This window comes from Miscanthus floridulus, chromosome 2 (assembly GCF_019320115.1).
Source record: "Miscanthus floridulus cultivar M001 chromosome 2, ASM1932011v1, whole genome shotgun sequence".
NCBI classification, from domain to species: domain Eukaryota; kingdom Viridiplantae; phylum Streptophyta; class Magnoliopsida; order Poales; family Poaceae; genus Miscanthus; species Miscanthus floridulus.
Window position 1 is genome coordinate 57,771,372 of NC_089581.1, and position 20,614 is coordinate 57,791,985.

A 20,614-nucleotide genomic window follows, 5' to 3' on the forward strand; every position below is an offset into this window, starting at 1 on the left:
GGAACGTGCACCGCCATGATCGAAACCTTGCTGAAGCTTCAAGCTCTAGCCTAGCCCAACTGGTTAGCTAGGGAGACCGCCATGGCCACGCTTGCCGAGACCTAGGATGCGCCGTGTGTGCTGCCATCAGCCAAAAGGAGGACCCCAGCCATGATGTTACACATCGGAGCAGGAGCGCACATGCACGGGCACGCTCACCATGGTCGAGAGCACAACCATGGCGAGACCACCGCGTCTTCTACGTTGTGGTAAAGGCGACATTGACACCCCGACTGGCTTTGCCATGATGAGAGACACACCACGCTCACCTTAGCTGAGGAAGAAGTCCCCCGGAGCCTAGCATTGCCGCACCGCACCTCGTCGGAGCGCCACCGCCTCTGTTTTGCCCCCACCACCATGGCCGGAGCCACTAGGAGCACCAAGAGCTCCTCCAACACGCCCACCATGGTCGTAGAAGCATTGTGGAGCTCACACACTCCTCCAACTAGGCTCTCGCTACCACTGCAGCCCTGTCCATGCACGCCGACGAACCCACGCCACCGTTCACCGCGGCCAGAGCCCTAGGCAGCCCTAGCCATCGCCCTGACCCCACCGTCATAGTCGCCATGGCATGGGGAAGCTATTGCCTACCCTAATCGGATGCCAGTACCGCCCGAGAGGCTCGCCGGTGACCTCACCACCAGCGGGAGCCCCGTCGGGGAAGAGCAGGGGATTTTTCCCTCGCTGACCATGACCACGTCGACCACATCCCGAGCAGCTCCGCCAAGCTCTGACCATGACCACGTTGACCACGTCCCAAGCAGCTCCGCTGAGCTCTGACCATGACCACATCGACCACGTCCCGAACAGCTCCGCCGAGCTCTGACCATGACCACGTCGTGCACGTGAACCGAACCTTAGGAAGGAGTAAGTGGACCAAGTCCTTCATAGACCGGCTCTATGGTCTATGGACCAACGCAGGCGGGTTCACCATGAACCGTGCCTCACCTGTGCCCATGGATCACGGCCCATTAGTGGCCCAGTAAGACGATGTGGCTGCACCAGCGCGCCACATGACGGGCCAAGCCTGGCCCAAATCCAGGCCCAACCAGCCCAGTCAAGGCTCGGCCTGTTTTGGCCATTGACCGGTCAACATTGACCGTTGACCGGGGCCACCTGTCAGTGACTATGATCCGTTGACCGTTGACTCACCCGTTGACTTGACGATGACTTAGACTGGACCCACATGTCAGTGACCCAAGAGCCCCTGGTCCCACCTGTCAGTAGCTGATGACGTAGATGACATCATGATGACATCAGCAGGACCCCACCTATCAGTACCAGAACCAAGATGATGATGTCATGCTGACGTCATACTGATGTCAGCATGCCACGTGGACCAACAGGAGCATGATACATGTCAGCACGATATTAATTCAGCCTTATTCCATTTTCAGAAATGATTGAAACTTCAGAAATTCATAACTAATTTATACGAACTCAGAAAAATATAAGATCAGGACCAAAATTCCTCTAAAATCAAGCTCTACGCAATAAACCCATGTTTTAGTGCATTTGGCTCTTTTGAATTTTCATTGCTTTTTGTGCTATTCTATAGACGTCGCTAACGCGACTATAATGCGATTGTTTGTAGACTTGGAGGAGAACCAGACAGATGAGGACCGAGAGTACCATGAGGAGTATGAAGATGACTTCACTAAAGGTGCCACATCCCACCCAATCTCATAGCACCTATTACGCATGGCTAATATAGAGCTGCTATTACTTTACTTCATTGTTATATTCACACTATGATAGGACTTGCATGGTAGTATGCTTACTTGATGGCCTTTACCTTGATGCAACCTTACCCCTGCTTACCCTGCTATTAGGCTAGACACATGCTTGCTGCTATATTTTATTGCTTATTACTTCTACTATGCTTGTACTACATTGATGTGTGGTGGAAACTGGGCTATGGGGAGAGTGATGCGTGTGTGACTTGGGTGTGTGGAGGGTGAGGGTTGTGTCGACCAAGTTGGAGTATACAACGAGCCTAGGGCAAGTCTTGCTGTAGGGTGCTATCTGGGCACCCATGGAATGGATACCTATGGTGGGTAAATGGTATATGAGGTGGCCCTGGGTGTGAACCTATGATGGGAGGAGCCCGGGGTGAAGGTGCTATGGTGGCACGGTAAATGGAAACCCTGACGAAGACATTCTGGCTTGGTCATCCCTAAGGACTTACTAGTACTCAGATTCACCGGGAAGCCTTATGTACCACTCGCCCTATATGGTGCGGGACGACCGGACTACTTGGTAGGGTATTGCCACTACTGCTAGGTTGATAGCGGATAATGCAAGGAGGTACGAGACGTGGAGGATTTTCCCCCCCCCCACACCCTTCTGAGACTTCATGGAGACCATGTGGACCTAGCTCATGACTCACAGTTTCAGCCACCCCAGACTAGACTTGGGGTGTACCAGGGCTGAATGGTGGTATTATCCTAGGCTAGCAAGCGGCCGGAATCAGCCCAGTTGACGACGGTCAGTGAAGAAGGCAGATCTTGTGGATATGTAAAACCTCTACAGAGTGTATGGTTGATTGATCGATACATGTGCCGACTTGTCGGCTATGGACCTTTCCTAGGTTTCGCTTAAACTAGATAACGAGATGAGTCCTTCTCTTCTACCCCCATGAGAGAGTGTTGGGCATAGCCAGGGGCTACGGGCCATGAGATAGTGCCGAGAGGGAGTTGGCCTGTCGACTGAGCGATGGTATGGTGATGATATGGAGATGGTGGTATATCAATCCTAGGATCGAAACCTGGCTTTGGATGGGAATGGGGTGGAATGTGTGTGGGAATGGTGTTAAAACTTGACTACACTATCATATACTTGATATGCTAATACATAGGAAACCCTAGCCTTATAGGTTCCTTTTGATTATATCCAACTTGCATCCAATTTCCACAAAGCAATGCTCATAGGGTGGGAGTGGCCAGTACAAATCGTACTGATAAATTTTGGCACACAGGTTCTGCTGAGGAGATTAGCTCTGAGGAGTTTGACGGTTGAGGGGTTCGTTCCTACGCTCGAGTTTGGCGATCTTATCTTCAAGCTGTTCTGAATGAATGCTGCTTTTGATTCCGCCAATGCGGTGATGTAATAATTTATGTAATTCTGCACTATTTGTACTCTGATATTACATTGTATGGATGTGATATTCGACTGGAATTTGGGTAATATGATCTACAACGGTCATAATACACTTTGACTCTATGGATTTCTCTTCGTGGAAATCAGGTCGCTTCACAAGGGAGGGTCAAACTTTGTGATCCTTTGTAGGTGGAGTGGAATAGGTCACATAATTTGACTCTCATATTACATAGACTAAGCTCCCCCCTAAACATATGCATACATATGATGGAGAATGTAGTTTATGCATAATTGGCAAATTAATGCTCAAGGGAGTTTAATCTATATAATGCATGGAGAAAGCATATAAATACCAAAGTGAAATCAACATAATGATATTGGTTTAGAAATACCACATGTGGAAACCAATTTAATTTATACCACTTGCAATTGGTGGATATTTGAAGTATGATGCTTAACTCTAAGGACTCCATTTTCCTTGCAATGAGACTACTACACACACGATAAGCTAGAAAATGTGTTAGTCTCAAAGCATCCAACTTATAGAGTAACCTCCCCCTAAATTTGTGCACACAAGTATGGAACACTTGTAGGAGACATGCACATTGATTTTAGAATCAAAAGTACCACTTGAAAGATGACATCACATGAATGTGAGAATCATTTTTGAAAGTAATATTCGGGAGAAATTATCTACAATTTGGACTTTGGCACATATTAGATGAACAATTGTAAAACAAGCTATGTGTCATGCTCCTAAACAATTTAAACCATGTAGGTTTGCTCCAAGGGTTAAGAGTGAAACCGAGCAAGCCTACCATAAGATATACTTAGTGTATGCAAGACAAATATTTAAGCATGCAAATGCAAACCTAGGCATGAAAAGGAACTAGATGCTAATTGAGATTGCAAGAAATTAAATCTAGTTACCTAACATGGGGAGGGAAACTTGGGTCCATAGTGTTCACTAACCCACTTGGCAATTACCTTGTCCATAATGATGCACCCATACTTTGCCAACTCTCTAAATTCCCCAAAGTCCATCGGACTTCTCACCTCCCTTTCGGAATCCAAATCTCCTTGGTGCTCTTCTTGTTGGAAATAGTCTCCTTTGGCACCCTAATGCGTTTGGCCCCATTGTTGGCTTGCTTGTTCACCTTGATGGCCATCACTTTATCACTTTTCTTCTTCTTCAAGAGATAAGGTGTGGAGGCCTTTTTGTCCACCTTGTTGGTGTAGGTGTTGGTGAGCTTGCTTGTTTCCTTTTTTGTTTTTCTCTTTCTTCTTAGCTCCTCCCCCATTCTTCACCTTGCACTCATAGGACTTGTGGCCTTCCTTGTGGCATACGTAGCAAACCATGGTTTGTCCTTCATCAAGCTTCTTCACTCCCTTGATGGTGTTATCTTGATGAAGTTGGGCTTGCTCCGTCTTGCCTTTTACTTGAGTCAAGTCCTTGGTGAGGCGTATAAATGTCCATGCAGCCCGAGGCACGACGGCATGGTATGAACCCTGTTTTTTAGCCTGACATGAGCGCGGCCTAGCCTGGTGACGTGTAGGCCTAGGCTAGCCTAGCCTAAGGGAGCAGGCTGTGCCTGGGCCACTGCTCAGGCCCATAGGCTAGCATGGCATGGCCTAGCCTATGTCAGTCGGCCTAGCAGTGGCCCAACCTTCCTCCTCCCCCTCCTCACTCCTCCTCCCCTCCCCGTGGCCCAGCACGGCTGGCCTAGCATCCCCGCCTCTCCTCTCCTCATATGGCCCCACGCAGATGCAGCCCCATGCTCCCACCCCCAAACCCTAACTCCCTTCCCCTCCCCCTCCCCACTGCCACTTCCCATTCTCCGCACTGCACACGCATGGATGCAATGTGACTCCACACACACACGGCGTGGATGCAACCTTCTCCTTCCCCGCCGTTCACCTGCTTCTCCACCCTACAGCCGCCCGCCTCCTCCTCGTGCACAAGCTACATAACACCATGACAGCCATCCACGACCTGCCTCAGGCTCCTCTCCTCCCATTCCTCCATGAGGTCGCACCTTGGGTGCGAGCGCGGCGTGCTCGAGCTCTGCCCCACCGGGCGCCGATGCCTCGAGCTCCTGCTTCCCTGCGGCTCACCGAATCCCACCTCCACTCCAACCCGCCTCCGTCGATGTCTCGCGCTGCTGCTCCTCCACATACCTCCTTTGTGTGGATCCAGCCTCATTCTCCATGGATCCAGTCTCCTCATCGCTCATCCTCCATAGATCTAGCCTCCTCATCGCTCATCCTCCATGGATGGAGAGGTCGCGTCATCCATGGCCTTTCGAAGCAACGACGGCAACCTAGCGCCCTAGCCTCCCCCTCTCTCTCTATTGGTGTAGTGGGCCTTGGGCCGGCCCGACATGCTAGATTAGCCATGCTTCTCAGGCTGGCTCGACATGAAAAATGGCCCACCAGGTCATGCCTGGGCCATCGGCTAGGCACGAAGCCCATGGTGGCACAGCCGCAGGGCACGTCGTGCCTTGTCGACCCGACTCCCATCGGGTCGTGCTGGCCCGTTGTCGTGCCGTGTCGGGCTGGGTCGGCCCGTTGCACATCTATAGTGAGGCGATCCACTTTTTGCTTGAGTTGCTCATTTTCCATTGTGACCTCTTGTGTGCATGTTTCTAAAACAACTTTCTCAACACAAACTTGGTTGCACAAGGGTAATTCTAAACATAAATCATTACAAGAAGTAGAGGCATCCTTTTTAGGCATGTCAAAAATTAAACCTTTCTTTTTAGGTGCCTCGGTGGGGTTTGTACCGATGGCTTCAAGATTAGCAACTTTATTAGTTAGCTCATCACAATGTTTGCACATGGTTTCCATTTTAGCGAGCAAGCTTTTATAATCATATTGTGAGCTAGCTAACTTTTCCTTTAATTTTTCATTTTTCTTTACAAGTTGCTCATCATTGATTGTGCAATTATTTGTGTTTGCACTAGTAGATAACTCCATATTAAGATTGGCAAAAGTTTTATATTGTTCAAGCAAAGTAGCATAAGCTTGTTGTGAGCTATCTAGTTTTTTTTTTCAAGTTTTTTTGTTGACTAGTGCAAACTTTAGCAAAGTTAAGATTTTGTTGCACAATTTCATCATAAGAAGGTAGCTCATCATCACTATCACCGTCACTATCACTAGGGATAGGCTTTTGTTACCTTGTGCCATAAGGCACACATGTGAGGTGCTTGATGATGATTGCTTGTGCGCGCGCCTCTTATGGTGGTCTTCTTCTTCACTTGAAGAATCATTCCATGACCTTATTGATGTGAGGGCTTTGTCCTTGCACGCCTTCTTCTTTGTCTTGGGTGTGGTCTTGTTTGGACAAACTTCCACAAAGTGCCCCAACTCACCGCATCCATAGCATCCTTTCTTTCATTGCTTATTTCTTTGATTGGCGAATATGAAATCTTAAATTTGGATGGGCACACCCTTGACATTGAGTTTTTGGATCATCTTCTCCACCTTGTTGATAAGCTTGATAGATTCTTCGTTAAGGTCAGAGGTGGAGGAGGAAGATTGATCATCATCACTTGATTCTTTGTCATCATCATCCTCATCTTCTTCATCTTCACTTGAGGAGCTTGAGCTTGAGCTTGTCTCAACTTGCTTGCCCTTCATCTTCTTTTTCTCACTACATGTGAGAGCTTTTCCTTTGCTTGATGAAGAGGCTTCTTCTTGACTCATCTTGCATGACATTTCAAATGCCACTATCTTGCCAATGACTATGCCTGGGATCATGGTGCTCAAGTCCTCCATGTTGTGAAGGATGGTAATGATGCTTGCATATTTCTTTTATGGTAGCACAGAGATGATCTTCCTCCCGATGTCCACATCATCTAGCTTTGTTAATCCTATTAAATGAAGCTCATTGATAATTAGATTCAAATGAGAATACATATAATGAACAAGCTCATCATAATTCATTTTAAAGAAATCATAATTTTGTTTAGCTAGACAATATTTTTGCTCACGGATATTAGGTGTGCCGTCATGGAGCTCTTGGAGTTTTAACCAAATTTCATGTGCTGTATTTAAAGTGAACACTTGGTTAAACACATCCATGCTAAAAGATTCAAACAAGCAATTTTTAGCTCTAGCATTGAAATAAAATTCTTTTTCTTCACTCTTTGTGGATTTATTGGGATTCTTAATGGGTTTTATCCTGTCATGAGTGACTCTCCAAACACCCAAATCTACCACCTCAAGGTGACAAGCCATTTTAGCTTTATAGTAGGAGAAGTTAGTGCCATCAAAGTACGGAGGCCTAGAGGTATCCATGCCAACCACACTAAATAGCATCGGCTCAACGGCGGTGAAGCCAAAGGTCCAAATTGAGCCAACCGGCTCCAATACCACTTGTAAGGGACCATGACGCCTAAGAGGGGGGATGAATTAGGCAACTTAAAATTCTAACTCTAAACTATTGCCTCTAATTCCACCTAGTCAAAACCTATGCAAGAAAGCAATCTATCTAGATGTGCAACTACAATTTTGCTAGGTATGTTGCTATATCTACTGCAAAAGAGTTATGCAACCTAGATTCTAATCCTATCAACTAAGCTAGGAAAGTAAAGCAATCAACCAAGATATCAATGTGAATGCAGAAGGTAAAGATGGGGTAGAGATGCAAACTCCCGTCGACGACTCCGGTATTTTTACTGAGGTATCGAGAAGCGCTCAAGCTTCCCCCTAGTCCTCATTAGAGCTCCTCGCAAGGAATCCCTCACAAGGGCTAACCTCCTGGTCGAGTAACTCCGTGGATAGCCCCGGGCCTTCTCCACACACAAGTGGGCCTCTAGTGTGCCTTTCGGCAAGCCTCTCCCGAACCGCTCCCCGCCGTCTTCACTGTCAAGCTTCCGGCCGAACCACCATGGGCCTTGTTCTCTTCGGTACACGGTAGCGGCCACACCACAAACGTGGTTGGTGTGATCTCGCAAGACTACAAGCCTCTTCGATGTATAACAATAGTGCGCGCAAGCACCAAGCGGTAGGAGGTATGCAAACCTCACTAAACACTAGGCCTAAACCTAGAGCAAGCGCATAAGCAGTGGTCTAATCAATCTAAGCATTTTACAAAGCACCTACGCTAATCACCTAATGAATCAATAAGCACTATATAAGTGAAGATCACTAAAATGATGTATTAACACCCTTGGTATGTTTCCTCAGTGCCACACTTCTCAAATGGCCGGTTGGGGGGTCTATTTATAAGCTCCATGGAGAAAGTAGCCGTTGGGGATGAAACTCAGCATTCTGCTACTGATCGGACGCTGTTGTCGTCCTAACCAGACACGTCCGGTCATCTCGACCGTTGGAGCAAGCACGTTGATTGGACTCTGGGCCAAGTCCGGTCACTATCGATCGGACACGTCCAGTCGCACTAGTGCCGCTCTGGAACCTCTCTGGACTCGATCGGACGCTGCAGTTTCTATGTCTGGTCGATCATCCGCTAGCGTCCAATTAGTGCTGAATGTGTTGCCAAGATGATGAACAGTGCCATCGTCGCGTCCGGTCACTTAAGTCCTCAGCATCCGGTCGTTGCTGCTGACGCTGCCGTTGCTGAGCATCTTGATCGGACGCGTCCGGTCGCTATAAGGGCCGCGTTTGGTCACCTCTGTGAAGCTCGTATCTTCATGATCTTGCGTTCGGCTTAATTTTTATCTTCATACTTTGACTTTTCTTGATATCTTGGGTCTTCTCTTGTGCTTCTAGGGTCTTGCTTATGGTGTTGATCGTGGGATCATCATGTCGTCTTCGTCCGAGTCACATCTTGCACCATATTAAACTACAAAACAATTACTTGCAAATACATTAGTCCAATTTGGTTGTGTTGGTTATCAAACACCAAAATTCAAAGTAAATGAGCCTAGGATCCATTTTCCTTACACTCACCCTAGAAGTGCTTAACTTTTATAAACCAATATCATGCCATTATTCCTTTAGCCTTAATGGGTATTTAGCTACCATATTAAGTAGTCTATTCTAGGGCTACAAAAATTACAGTGAGCACATAATAATACAATGAAGCTACTATAAAAATTTTAGGGTTTTTGCTATCACCAATCTACCACAAAAATTTCTATAATTATTAATCGAAATAATACTAAGCATCTTAACTATTTTAATGCTCCCTAGCAACCACACAGATATGTATGAACTAACTATACTAATAGGTAGACAATATTTTTGGGAACCAAACAAAATTAATTTCACAATTTTTTGGATATCTACATTATTTTATATTAATTACCAAAGTTTAGCTCAGAATTAAAATGAAAAGTTATTTCTATTTTTCACAAAAAATAAACCGATTTTGGCCCAACGAGGCCCACGCGTGGAGGCGGCCCGCGGCGGGGAGCCCCCACGCGCCCTGGCACTCTTGCAAAAATGCCCTCGCGTTATCAGACAATAGCGCGAACACTACATGTACTATTTCTATAGACAACGACTTTGCCACAGAGCCCTCGTATCTTTTCACTTTGGCACCGGAGAGGTCCCCGAGACGCCCCGCGCTCACCAGCACGGCAGACGGTGGCACTAGGCGGTACGTCGGTCACTCGCAGCTCGCACCGACCCAACTAACGAGCCGAACCCCATCTATGACCCTAATACCTACCCTAAGCGGCGATATAGAGCAACAGGGCACACTGGAGCGAGCTGCCACCGTGCGCGGTCACCCATGATGGCGCCGTGGTCATCCTAGCGAGATACAACGCTAACAGGACCGTAGAGATAGGGGATAAGCACCAGGGGCACACCGTGAACCCGACCAAAGTGGTGATTCGACCGATGACTACCTGAGCAGGGCTGGCCGCGTGCGCACGACGAGCACGGCGACGAGCTACGACGGGCATGGCCGTGTTAGCGGCGGCGGGGAGGCGGTAGCGCTCCCACTGGCGTGCGCACAGTGGATTGGGAGCCAAGGCGATCTAGTGTTGTAGAGGAATTTGCGTGGGGTGAAGTGGTGGAAGCTAGCCATGGCGCGGGCGGTGACGGGTCTTAACGGCGCGTTGGCGGGGCGAAGCTCCAAAATTGAGGCTCGACTGAGCCGCAATCAAACTGGAGTGGGGGCAGCTGGAGAGGGGACGTAAGGGCGGAGGCGTGGACATGAGGGATTGATGAGAGGTGACCCCTTGCAGCTGTGGCGTTGGTGTGATTCATCGACGGCAGGGAGACGAGAACAAAGAAAGAGAGCAAGGGAGCGGTGGGGGAGGGGCAGCCAACGACTCGGTAAGGGCGTGCCTTGGCGGGACGCGGTTGTCACGACCAGCGTAGCCCGTGGCTAGGCACTAGCTGACAAACACGCACGCTCGAGATCAGCGTGGCCCGCGCGTCGCAGTGCCATCAATGGCAAGGCGGCGGCGACACGGCCACGTGCGCGCAGCGTCAAGGAGGGCCAGCGGCGCAGCGTAGTTGCTGGCGCGCAGCTTGGTGATGCGACGGTGGCGGCAGCGGCGTCGTCGTGGCGCGAGCGCGGAGGCAGCAGCAGCACCAGTGGCAGCCATGGTGGCAGGGGCGGTCGGGCATAGAGCGGACCGACGGCCTAGCGGTGCGGCCAGAGCGGCCAAGCTGCGGCAAGGCCACGGTGGCCATGGCCAGCCGGTGCGTGGCCACGCGCGCGCACATGGCACAAGCGTGCGGCGACACGGGTCGGCCACGCGTGGTGACCACGCGTACGGCGTCGGACAACACAAAGCTGTGATGTGCACGAATTTTAAAGCGCTAATCATGACCAAACCGTTGCTCCTAAATCTAAACCGGCTTCACTACACTCAAGATGTCATATGGAACTACTAAATCAAATCATAGCACTACACCACTCCTTAATCCAATCTCTCCAAATAAATTGCTAAGCATAGCTGCGTCTAGCTGTCCACAGATTTAGAAATTTTTTAAGCGTTTGAGCTAATCTTAATTTCATATTGCATTTCTGAGGTACTGAAAATATTACTTAGCATTATTCTTTTTCAACAGCAAGTATTTCAATGTCATCTACAAAGTTTGCACTTTCAACTTTATTTAAGTATCTCACACATGCTCTATAGTATTTTTGCTTAATAAAATTTGATTTTAAACCCTACTTGATATACATGAATCATCGAACCAACTTTCGTTTAACATTTTTATTGATCATTTGGAGTTACGTAAACTGATCTACACACTTCACCACATGTATTAACGTACAAGTATGATGTTTATAATATATTTTAGTAGATGATCAATGGGGGTAACACCGGGTGTTACACGGTATCCCTAGCCTTCTCGCGTGAATCGCCTGCGCTCCCGCGCGCACGCCATCGCTGACCGCGCGAGCCAGGCTGCGAAAAAAACGGAATCGAAATCCGTTTTTAGGAGCCTGGCTCCGGACCCTTGCCTGCGTGCCGACGGCTAGGTCCATAAAGGACTCTAGGAACAAACACCCTTAAACTGCATCCCGGAAGCCAGGCAGGCACGCAGCAGGGCAACCAACCCATGTATTCCCCGAGCACTGGCTGAAGCAGGCCGAAACCCAGCCCCAGAAAGGAGCAAACAAACCAAACCCAGCCCGGGAAGGAGAGAGAAAAAACTAGAAACCCTAACGATGCTGCAGATCCGCCTGAGCAAGATTGGCTCGGCGGACTCTGGCGCTGCCGCCACCGGCTCGGCAGCCGCCGCCGGTGCCTACGCCGCGGTGGGGGCGGCTGCGGCGCTGGGTGGCGGCATCCCGGAATCGGTCACCGTGGCATGCCCCGACCACCTGGTGATCGCGGACCTCCCCGTCGCGAAGAGCCTCGGTGCCGTCACGACCTCCGCTGCCGCCGCCCCGCGCTCCATCGGCCGTCGCTCCCGTCGCCCGCTCGGGGAGCGCGTCCACATCTGCTCCCGCTGCGAGTTCCCCATCGCCATCTACGGCCGCCTCGTACGGACTTGCTAAACCCTATATATATTTTTTTATGCGGTTATCAAACTGCGAACTTGTTCAGCTCGTGTTGCTGCTAAGGAAATTAGAGGTTTAGTCAACCGCGTGTGTTGTTTAGCCATTTACTGCCACCAACTCTATTCTTCCCCTGTTGATGTCATAAGTGAAAATGGAGCAGCGGATGTGCATCATCTTTGTTTTATGCTCCCTGTTTAGAGTGTTGGATTTCTGAGAGTTGGACAAAAATACCAATACATATAATTTGTAGTAGCTCTGTGGGATTGGCTATTGCCTCAGTGTTCTAGCGATTCCATTGTAAGGAGAGCCAATGTTATCTCGTTTTGTTCATGGCAAGCAGTCAAGGGAAGCTAAGATCTACTGGCTAGCGATTGAATGAAGGCAGTATTGCTGTTCTCTTACAATGCTAGTACATCTGTTTGTTTTAATGGATCACACAGGATTTGCTTGTTGGTGGTACTAACCTAAGGAATTGATAAATAGACTACTCACAGTTTCACCTCGATTGCATCATGAAATAAGCTTCTGGCTTCAGTTGCTACTGTGGCTTTTAAGTTTGAACTAGTCATATGTTGCCCTTTTTTTGTTTGGTTGAAGTACTTCAAGCAAGTTAAACGGCCTTCATGCATAAACTTTGTAGCACAAATACAGGATACATGGATATGCCATGTTCCCCAAAAAAGTCGATATGAGGATAGGTTTTCATGTATATAAACTTTTAAATAAATTATAGGTCACATTAAAATTTTAAAAGCTAATAACAAATCGAGCATCACAAAAACTCCATGATCCAATTCTCCTAATGACTTGCAAAAGCCAGATAAGAATGTATAAGTCTTATATTGTAAGATAAAAAGTCCCAAGTGCTTCATGTGAAAACTTTATGGAGGATACAAGTACACCTTTGAGGCTCGGAGGAAATCGATCAAGTTCCTTACATGATAGTTGATACCTAGACAACTAGGAAGTGCAGCTTGCAGCTCAGGCTGCTGCTTCATCCTCATGTGCTTCATCCCCCAATTATTGCTGCCATCTAATCAGAGTCTGGGAAAAATCAAGCTAGAAGAACACTAGATCAGCTATCAGTAGCACTAATTGATTCTATTAACTCACTAGCAACTACTGGATTCAGGGAAGGTCATGGGAGGAGAGTAAGAAACTGACTGCCAAGTCGCTGCTGATCTGATGTGCCACCAGCCCACCACGGGGGCGCATGTTGCGTGGTTGCCCACGGGCAGGCTTGTGGGTAGCGTGTGTCACTGGCTCACCGTGGCTGTTGCTGTGGGCATAGTTAGCGCAGAGGAAAGGAACTCACCTCACTGTTGCTGGCCACCGGGAGTCACCACTGCTGGAGTTGAGTGACAGGGAGGTGGTGCAGCTGTGCGCCCACGTGTTGCTGTGGCGTCCAGGGCAGGGAATGACCTGAGCGAGTAGCAATTGCCTTCAAATACCGATCTGTTAACTGGGCTGGGCCATATCCAACAGAGGAATAGATGGGCTGATATGTATAAGCCCAAGTATCTGATATTCATATATTTATTTATTTTTCCCGATAGTCCACGGGTACTTATTGTGGCTGCATCCTGCACATGTCCATAACAGATACGTATCCAATACAGGATATGAGGGTGTTCTCGCATATTCGTGCTACATACATAGTATGTAATAGTCTGGAATCATATTTTTTTAATGTGTTGTTTCAGTATATTCTGTATTTTATGTTCATGTGGTTTTACCTGTTCCCTGAATAAGTGCTACATGTGGCCATTCACTCTATAGTTTCTTTTCTGATAATATAAACAGTTGGACCCTATAGTAATTTGATGAGCTTTTTTCTTGGTTTCAGATCCCTTGTGAACATGCTTTCTGTTTAACCTGTGCAAGAAGTGATTCCAGCTGCTATCTGTAAGCATTCTAACTCCCAGGTTTCTCTAACCTACTATTATCTTGTTGTCAGCTCAGTTCATGGTAGGTAGCATACATTATTTCATTGGTTTATCAACGAGAGTGCAAGACATGATGGTGCTTGCTCTAGTAAATTGGTCTGTTATACGAAATCTGAGCCTTGACTGATTGTTCTTGCTTCTCTTATAATATTTCATTTCAATCAATGGGCAGATGTTTGCAATAGTGTGGTACTGTTTAAATCATTTTCTATCCTAAGTTTGTTGTTATGTACACATATGAGATATTCTGTTCATTCGGATTCATAATCTGAATATTGGTTAAAAATTGACATATTCTGTACTGAAACTCTCATGATACCAATGTACCCTTGGATACATAATTAACTGTTCGGCAGGCAATCTAAGGGGAGTGTCTCTGGAAATGTTGTAATTTCAATCCTTATTTAATGTAGACAGCTGCTTCGTTTCTCTTTTAGAGTTCCGCACTTCTGCTTGGTCTAAGTCTATCAATTTAAACTTCTGTTTACCTCTGCAGTTGTGATGAGCGCATTCAGAAGATACAGAGTGTCAAAATGATGGAAGGGATTTTCATCTGTGCTGCACCGATGTGTCTCAAGTCGTTCCTTAAGAAAGCAGATTTTGAGTTTCATGTGCCCGATGTCCATGCCAACCTCCTCCAAACTAATCAAGAGAAGGAAGAAGAACGCAATGAGTCAGATGCTGCTAACATCTCCCGTGCTTCTGCAGGGGATTCTCAAAGACAATCTCAAATTCCTGAAATGTCTACTGCACGTGCTCCTCCAAGGTCAGGTGTTTCACAAGATCGTGAAGAACGCTCCCGCTACCACCAGTCCAGGGAGCAAACACCACTGAGGCCCCCAACCCTTTCAAAACCACCTTCATTCCATGGTCGCCACTCGTACCCACCAGGGGATACTCAGGCTGAGAACAATCCACCTCAAGGATTCGACCGGCCCTACAACTGGGCTTCTCAATCACGGCAGGAGAGCCCAGGTGCGGCGACTCCACTTCGCCAAGAATCTGACCACAGTACTCAGGACAAGCAGCAATTGATGGCTAATGCACCTTATATGTTTCCGCCGATTCCTCCTCACCAGGGAAACTTTATGATGCCTATGAATATGAATCAGCCTTTGATCCCCAATGCACCTTTCAATTACCCTCTCCAGCAAGATGGAAACCCCCAGTACTTTTCTGCCCCTTTCCAGATGCAGCTACCAGATACTGGATCAGACCAAGGTTCCATGCCAAGTGTCCAGCCTCCAGCTGGTCCTATGAGCTTCCCTGAGGGGCTTCACCGCCCGTGGGCTATGGGGCTGATGCCATTTCAGTCGATGGCCCTTGGTCAGGGAATGGCTGATGGTGTGGGTGATCCTCAGGGTGGTGGTGGCCTTGCCTTCATGCAAGCTGGTTTTGGGGGCATGCCTGATGGCTCCATGAATACAGGCATGCCCGATAGAGGTGATGGAAGGGGTATTCTAGCACAGATGCCTATGCCAATGCAAATGCAGATGTCACTTCCCCCACCTCCGCCGACACAACCTCCATCAGGCTCACAGCAAATGTTTAACAGGAGTTGATATTATTTTTTTGCACGAATTGATGGTTCCTCTCAAAATTGCATGTCGACTCATTGAGAAAATTGTAATTTTATCGTTCTTAGCATGTAACTTGTGAGAACTAGATGGCTCAGTTTTATTCCCCGGTTGCATAGGAGCCTGTATTATGCTACAACTGTCCTGTTGGGATGAAATATTCCCAAATTCCGAAATTTTAGTTCGAGATGTTGATTGTGTTGGGTAAAATACTTCTGACGATGCAGTGAGAAGTTTGAAACATGTGCCTGGTGTTAATGTGATATATTGTTGAATCCTGATCTGCCCGCATGAGGTATTTTGGTTGCAATCACGCATGTCAGCATATAAAGTGTGATTTTGGTTTGCCCTTATAAGCCAAATCACGTTGACCTGGAGCAAATTTTTTCCATGTATAAATATTCCGTCTAGAAATGGTAAGTGTATTTGACCACCAGTTGAAAAGTCATATTAAATAGATTTTGACGATTAATTTCTCTTATATAATGTAGTAGTTAAATGCTAAAAACATGCATATAATTTGACAAAGACTCTTTAGCACGTGAGATTTTTTTCTGTTTCTATTTTTTCCTGTGAAAATGAAATAATTCTTGTGTTCCAAGAAGCCCTATTTTTTTTTATCAAAGTTTATAAGATTTGATTTTTCCTCTACTTAAATACTTTCATCATTCTTGGATGGAGGAAGTATAAGTTTGAAATTTTCTAAAATGCAATAACGAGTAACGCTTCCAAGGACTTAAAAAGTTGAACGAATGTAACAAAGGAAAAGATCTAAGGAGGCAAATAAAAGTTAAATGTACTCTCTCCATTCTTCTAAATTATAAGACGTTTTAGCTTTTCTAGAATTCTAGATACGATGATTTTATTATATCTCTAAACATAGCGTATATCTAAATACATGGGGAAAACTATGCATGTAGAAAAGTCCCCCTCAGTCACTTCCGGGGAGGACAGGAGGCAGCCATGGTGAGAGCATGAGACCACACCAAAGCCGCTATATGGGCGTTAGGGGTCTTTTTTTTATTTACAATGAACGTTAGGGATTCCAGCAAGGAGAGGCAAGGTGACGATTGGGATCGTTGGCAAACAGGGATTGTCGTGTTTTCGGACCAACGACGAGTAAATTTGTATTTGCGCGTCTGACTCGGATGGTGTGCTCGGAGGACACAAGGGTTTATACTGGTTCGGGCAGAACGTCCCTACGTCTAGTTCGTTGCTACTCATGTTACCGACACTTGGTTTGTAGTAGGGGTTACAAAACAGGCGAGAGAGGGAGAGGATGAAGTCTCTGGTGGAAGGAGTGAACGGGTGCTGAGAGCACGCATGCCGCTCAGCCGTGTGCTCGTGTCGTGCTCTTGTGTCCAGATACTCCGTTTCATGGGGCGCCCTGTTTCCCCTTTTATAGACGAAGGAAAAGCGCGGGTTATAGAGGAGGAAAAGGAGAAGAACGAGAGAGAAGAAGGCTTTCAGGGTTGCCGGATCCTTTTCCTTCATGTAGATCTCAGCCGATCCTGTAGATGTCAACAGGGACGGCTCCATGTCGCGGCCCTGTTCGTCACTGGCGCCATACGCAGGCGTCATCTGCCGGTCATGACGTTCCACTCCGTCCCGGTGGACGTCGTGGTGAACTAACGCACCTATCAACGTCCGTACGAGGATTAGGCAGAGCAGCACCGGCACGTTTGACACTGTTCTTGATGTGAATCCCCAAATATGGCCTGTCATGGCCACGGGTTACATTAAGGCGTGCCAGCCTCTTCCCTGGTGTCAGAGTTTAGACCCAGGGCCATACGCTTGGACCTAGAGTGGTTGGCGGTGGTATGGGTAGCCGTTGGATGAGACGGAACCCGCGTCCTTGAGGTCGGGCGAGACGGAGCCCGCAGCCTCGAGGTTGGGCGAGACGGAACCTGCGTCCTTGGGGTCGGGCGAGACAGAGCCCGTGTCCTTGGGGTCGGGAGAGACGGAGCCCGTGGCCTTAAGGTCGGGCGAGACGGAGCCCGCAACCTTGGAAGTGACGGAACCCACGTCCTTGGGGTCAGACGAGACGGAGCCCGCGGCCTCGAGGTCGGGCGAGACGGAGCCCGCGGCCTTAGGGTCGAGCGAGACCTTTTAATACATCTCGAGCCATCTAGGGAAGTCAGCGTGGGCGCTAACTTTCTTGCTTTGGGTATCCCTAATATCGATACCCGACAGTAGCCCCTGAGCCTACGGAGGAGTAGAATACTCCTTTGGAGGCTTTTCCAGACGTGAGGACTCTGAGGGCCTTGGCCTTCTTTTTGTAGCCCGCGGCGTGTCCTGGTAGGACGGCAATTCCCTTTTGTTGCGATCGGTCTTCTTGGGGCATGTAACTGTAGGATTCGGGAGGTTGGAAAGATTTTTCTTGATTTTGGTCCCCTAGGATCCGATCGGTCCACCGTAGTCCTGCGACTGCGCGTTCGGTCTCCTTGTGAGTCCAACTTCCCTCGAGCCCCCGCTCGTAGCAGGGGTCCAGTCGAGGGTCGGCTCATCTTTGTGGTCGTCATCCCTCAAGCGTTTTTTATAAAACAGAGGGGCTAAGCCGTGCCACATTTTTCCTCGATGGACGAAATATGGTGCTCGGTGAGCTATTAACGGGCTAGTCTGAGTGGGCCCCCGCTTCCCGTTTGTGAGGGTCCAGCATGGGTCAGCTGGTGACCGACTCTAGATTCTCAGTGGCCAATCTATATAGTTCTTGGGTCCATTCGACCGGTCATAAGGGCTCGTTGCCTTTCTTCGAGGAAAAACCATGGACTAGGAACCGACCAAGACTTGAACGTGGGCTGGGATGCCCGCGGTGCTCATGCGCCTAGGTACTAGATGCTAGTGGGCCCATCCCCTTCCACCCCTCACTCTAAGGATTCCCCGGAGCGGCTGTGAACCCGTCGGAGGGCCTACCTTTGAACTCTTGGGCCTGACTGGGCCATAGGAGCATTTGCAGCTCCGTATCCCTCCTTACCTGTGATAGTTCTCGTGCCTGTCTACACCAACACCGGGCTAGACGACATCGAGAAGGAGGTGGCCCCTCTGGCACAGGACTTACCTACCGAGATAGAGGATGAGATCATCCCCCAAGAAATTAGTTAGGTAGATAAGCCAGGCGGCGAACTTGTAATGAGTGGACAAGCTCTTAAATTTTGTTATGGCAAAACAAATTTTTAGCTCTTCTCCTCTTTTTATATAAAAAGGTTAATGCATTCCGACCCTTTTCGTTGTTAAGGCTATAAAGCTCGGGGTGCGGGTGAAAAAACTCTGATCACGCTGGTAAGCAAAAACGCCGTTGCCGTAGGGCGTAGGTTTCCTACAGTCCAACCAGTTTTACTCTACGTTCGTTTCCGCAATCCTTGCTTCTAGATCTTAACATGAGAAAGGGTCGGGCAAAGAGAATGTTTGCTGGGTAGATATACTATTTAATGTGTTCCGACTCTTTCCGTAGTTAAGGCTAAAAAGCTTGGGGTGCGGGCAAAAAACTCTGATCACGCTGGTGAGCAAAAACGCCATAGCCGTTGGGACGTAGATTTCTTGCAGTCCGACCAGTTTTACTCAGTGTTTGTTTTTGCAACCCTTGCTTCTAGAGCTTAATGTGAGAAAGGGTCGGGCATAGAGAATGTCTACCGGATAGATATACTCTTTAATGTGTTCTGACTTTTTCCGTAGTTAATGCTAAAAAGCTCGGGGTTCGGGCAAAAAACTTTGATCACACTGGTGAGCAAAAACGTTGTAGCCGCTGAGGTATAGGTTTCTTATGGTTCGACCAATTTTACTCAGCATTTGTTTCCGCAACCCTTGCTTCTAGATCTTAACGTGAGAAAGGGTCGGGCATAGAGAATGTCTACCGGATAGATATGTTCTTATCATCCCCCGAGTGAGGCCCGACCCCTTGTCGTTGCTGGGGTCAGGTGTCACTAAAGATCGAGGAGCTGATAGCAAAACTGATAAGAGAAAGCTTGTGTAGATTAAGGGTAAAAGCGACATAGCTGTTCGATATTTCAGGCATTGACGAAGACTTCGTCGTTGATTGTCTTGAGCTTATAGGTGCCTGGTCGAAGCACCTCCAAGACGATGTACGGTCCCTCCCACGGCGGAGAAAGCTTGTGGCAGTTCTTGTTGCTCTGGACGAGATGGAGCACTAGGTCTCCGACATTGAAAGCCCGACCCCGCACTCGACGGTTGTGCTACCGGCACAACGCTTGCTGGTACTTGGCCAAGCGGAGGAGGGCAACATCGCACGCTTCATCTAGCTGGTCCATGGCATCATCGAGGGACACCTCGGCTCCCTGTTCGTCGTACGCCCTGACCCTCGGCGCTCCATAATCGTGGTTAGTCGGGAGGATAGCCTTGAAACCATAGACCATGAAGAATGCCATGTAGCCGATGGCCCAGCTGGGGGTGGTCCTCTGGCTCCAGAGCACCGTGGGAAGCTCCACGACCCATCGTCTGCCAAACTTGTTCAACTGGTTGAAGATCCTAGGCTTGAAGCCTTGTAGGACCATGCCGTTCACGCACTCGACCTGCTGGTTCGTGAGGGGGTGCGCCACAATGGCCCAATCAACGCGGATGTGGTATTCATCGTAGAATTGGAGGAACTTTTTCCTGGTGAACTGCGTGTCGTTGTCCGTGGTAATGGAGTTCAAGACTCCAAAGCGATGGATGATGTCAAGGACAAACAACACGGCTTGCTCGGACTTGATCACGGAGATCGGTCGAGCCTTTTGTCCACTTTGTAAACTTATCTACGGTGACAAGTAAGTGTGTATAGCCCCCGGGTGCCCTCTTGAGAGGTTCGACTGGATCGAGCCCCCCAGACCATGAGTGGCCCTGTGATGGGGATCATTTGGAGTGCTTGAGTTGGCAGGTGTGTCTACTGAGCGTAGTATTAACACCCTTCATTGGTGCGCACAATCGGTTCAGCATTAGCTACAACAGTCGGCCAGTAAGAAGCCTTGTTGGAATGCATTTTTGACCAGGGTTCTAGGTGCGGCATGGTACCCGCAGACCCT

General features: G+C 48.3%; 2 protein-coding genes across 2 annotated transcripts; one reads left to right on the top strand and one right to left on the bottom strand.

Moving 5' to 3' along the window:
- Positions 1 to 11,612: 11,612 nt before the first annotated feature.
- On the top strand, positions 11,613 to 15,809 carry LOC136524561 (E3 ubiquitin-protein ligase HAKAI homolog). Its single transcript, XM_066517888.1, has 3 exons — positions 11,613 to 12,058; positions 13,923 to 13,981; positions 14,519 to 15,809. The coding sequence occupies exons 1-3, from the start codon at positions 11,741 to 11,743 to the stop codon at positions 15,582 to 15,584; spliced, it is 1,443 nt and encodes a 480-aa protein (XP_066373985.1). The 5' UTR covers positions 11,613 to 11,740; the 3' UTR covers positions 15,585 to 15,809.
- Positions 15,810 to 19,789: 3,980 nt separating this feature from the next.
- LOC136536597 (uncharacterized) lies at positions 19,790 to 20,107 on the bottom strand. The gene has a single exon (XM_066528838.1). It carries the CDS (start codon positions 20,105 to 20,107, stop codon positions 19,790 to 19,792), a length of 318 nt encoding a protein of 105 aa, XP_066384935.1.
- Positions 20,108 to 20,614: the final 507 nt, after the last annotated feature.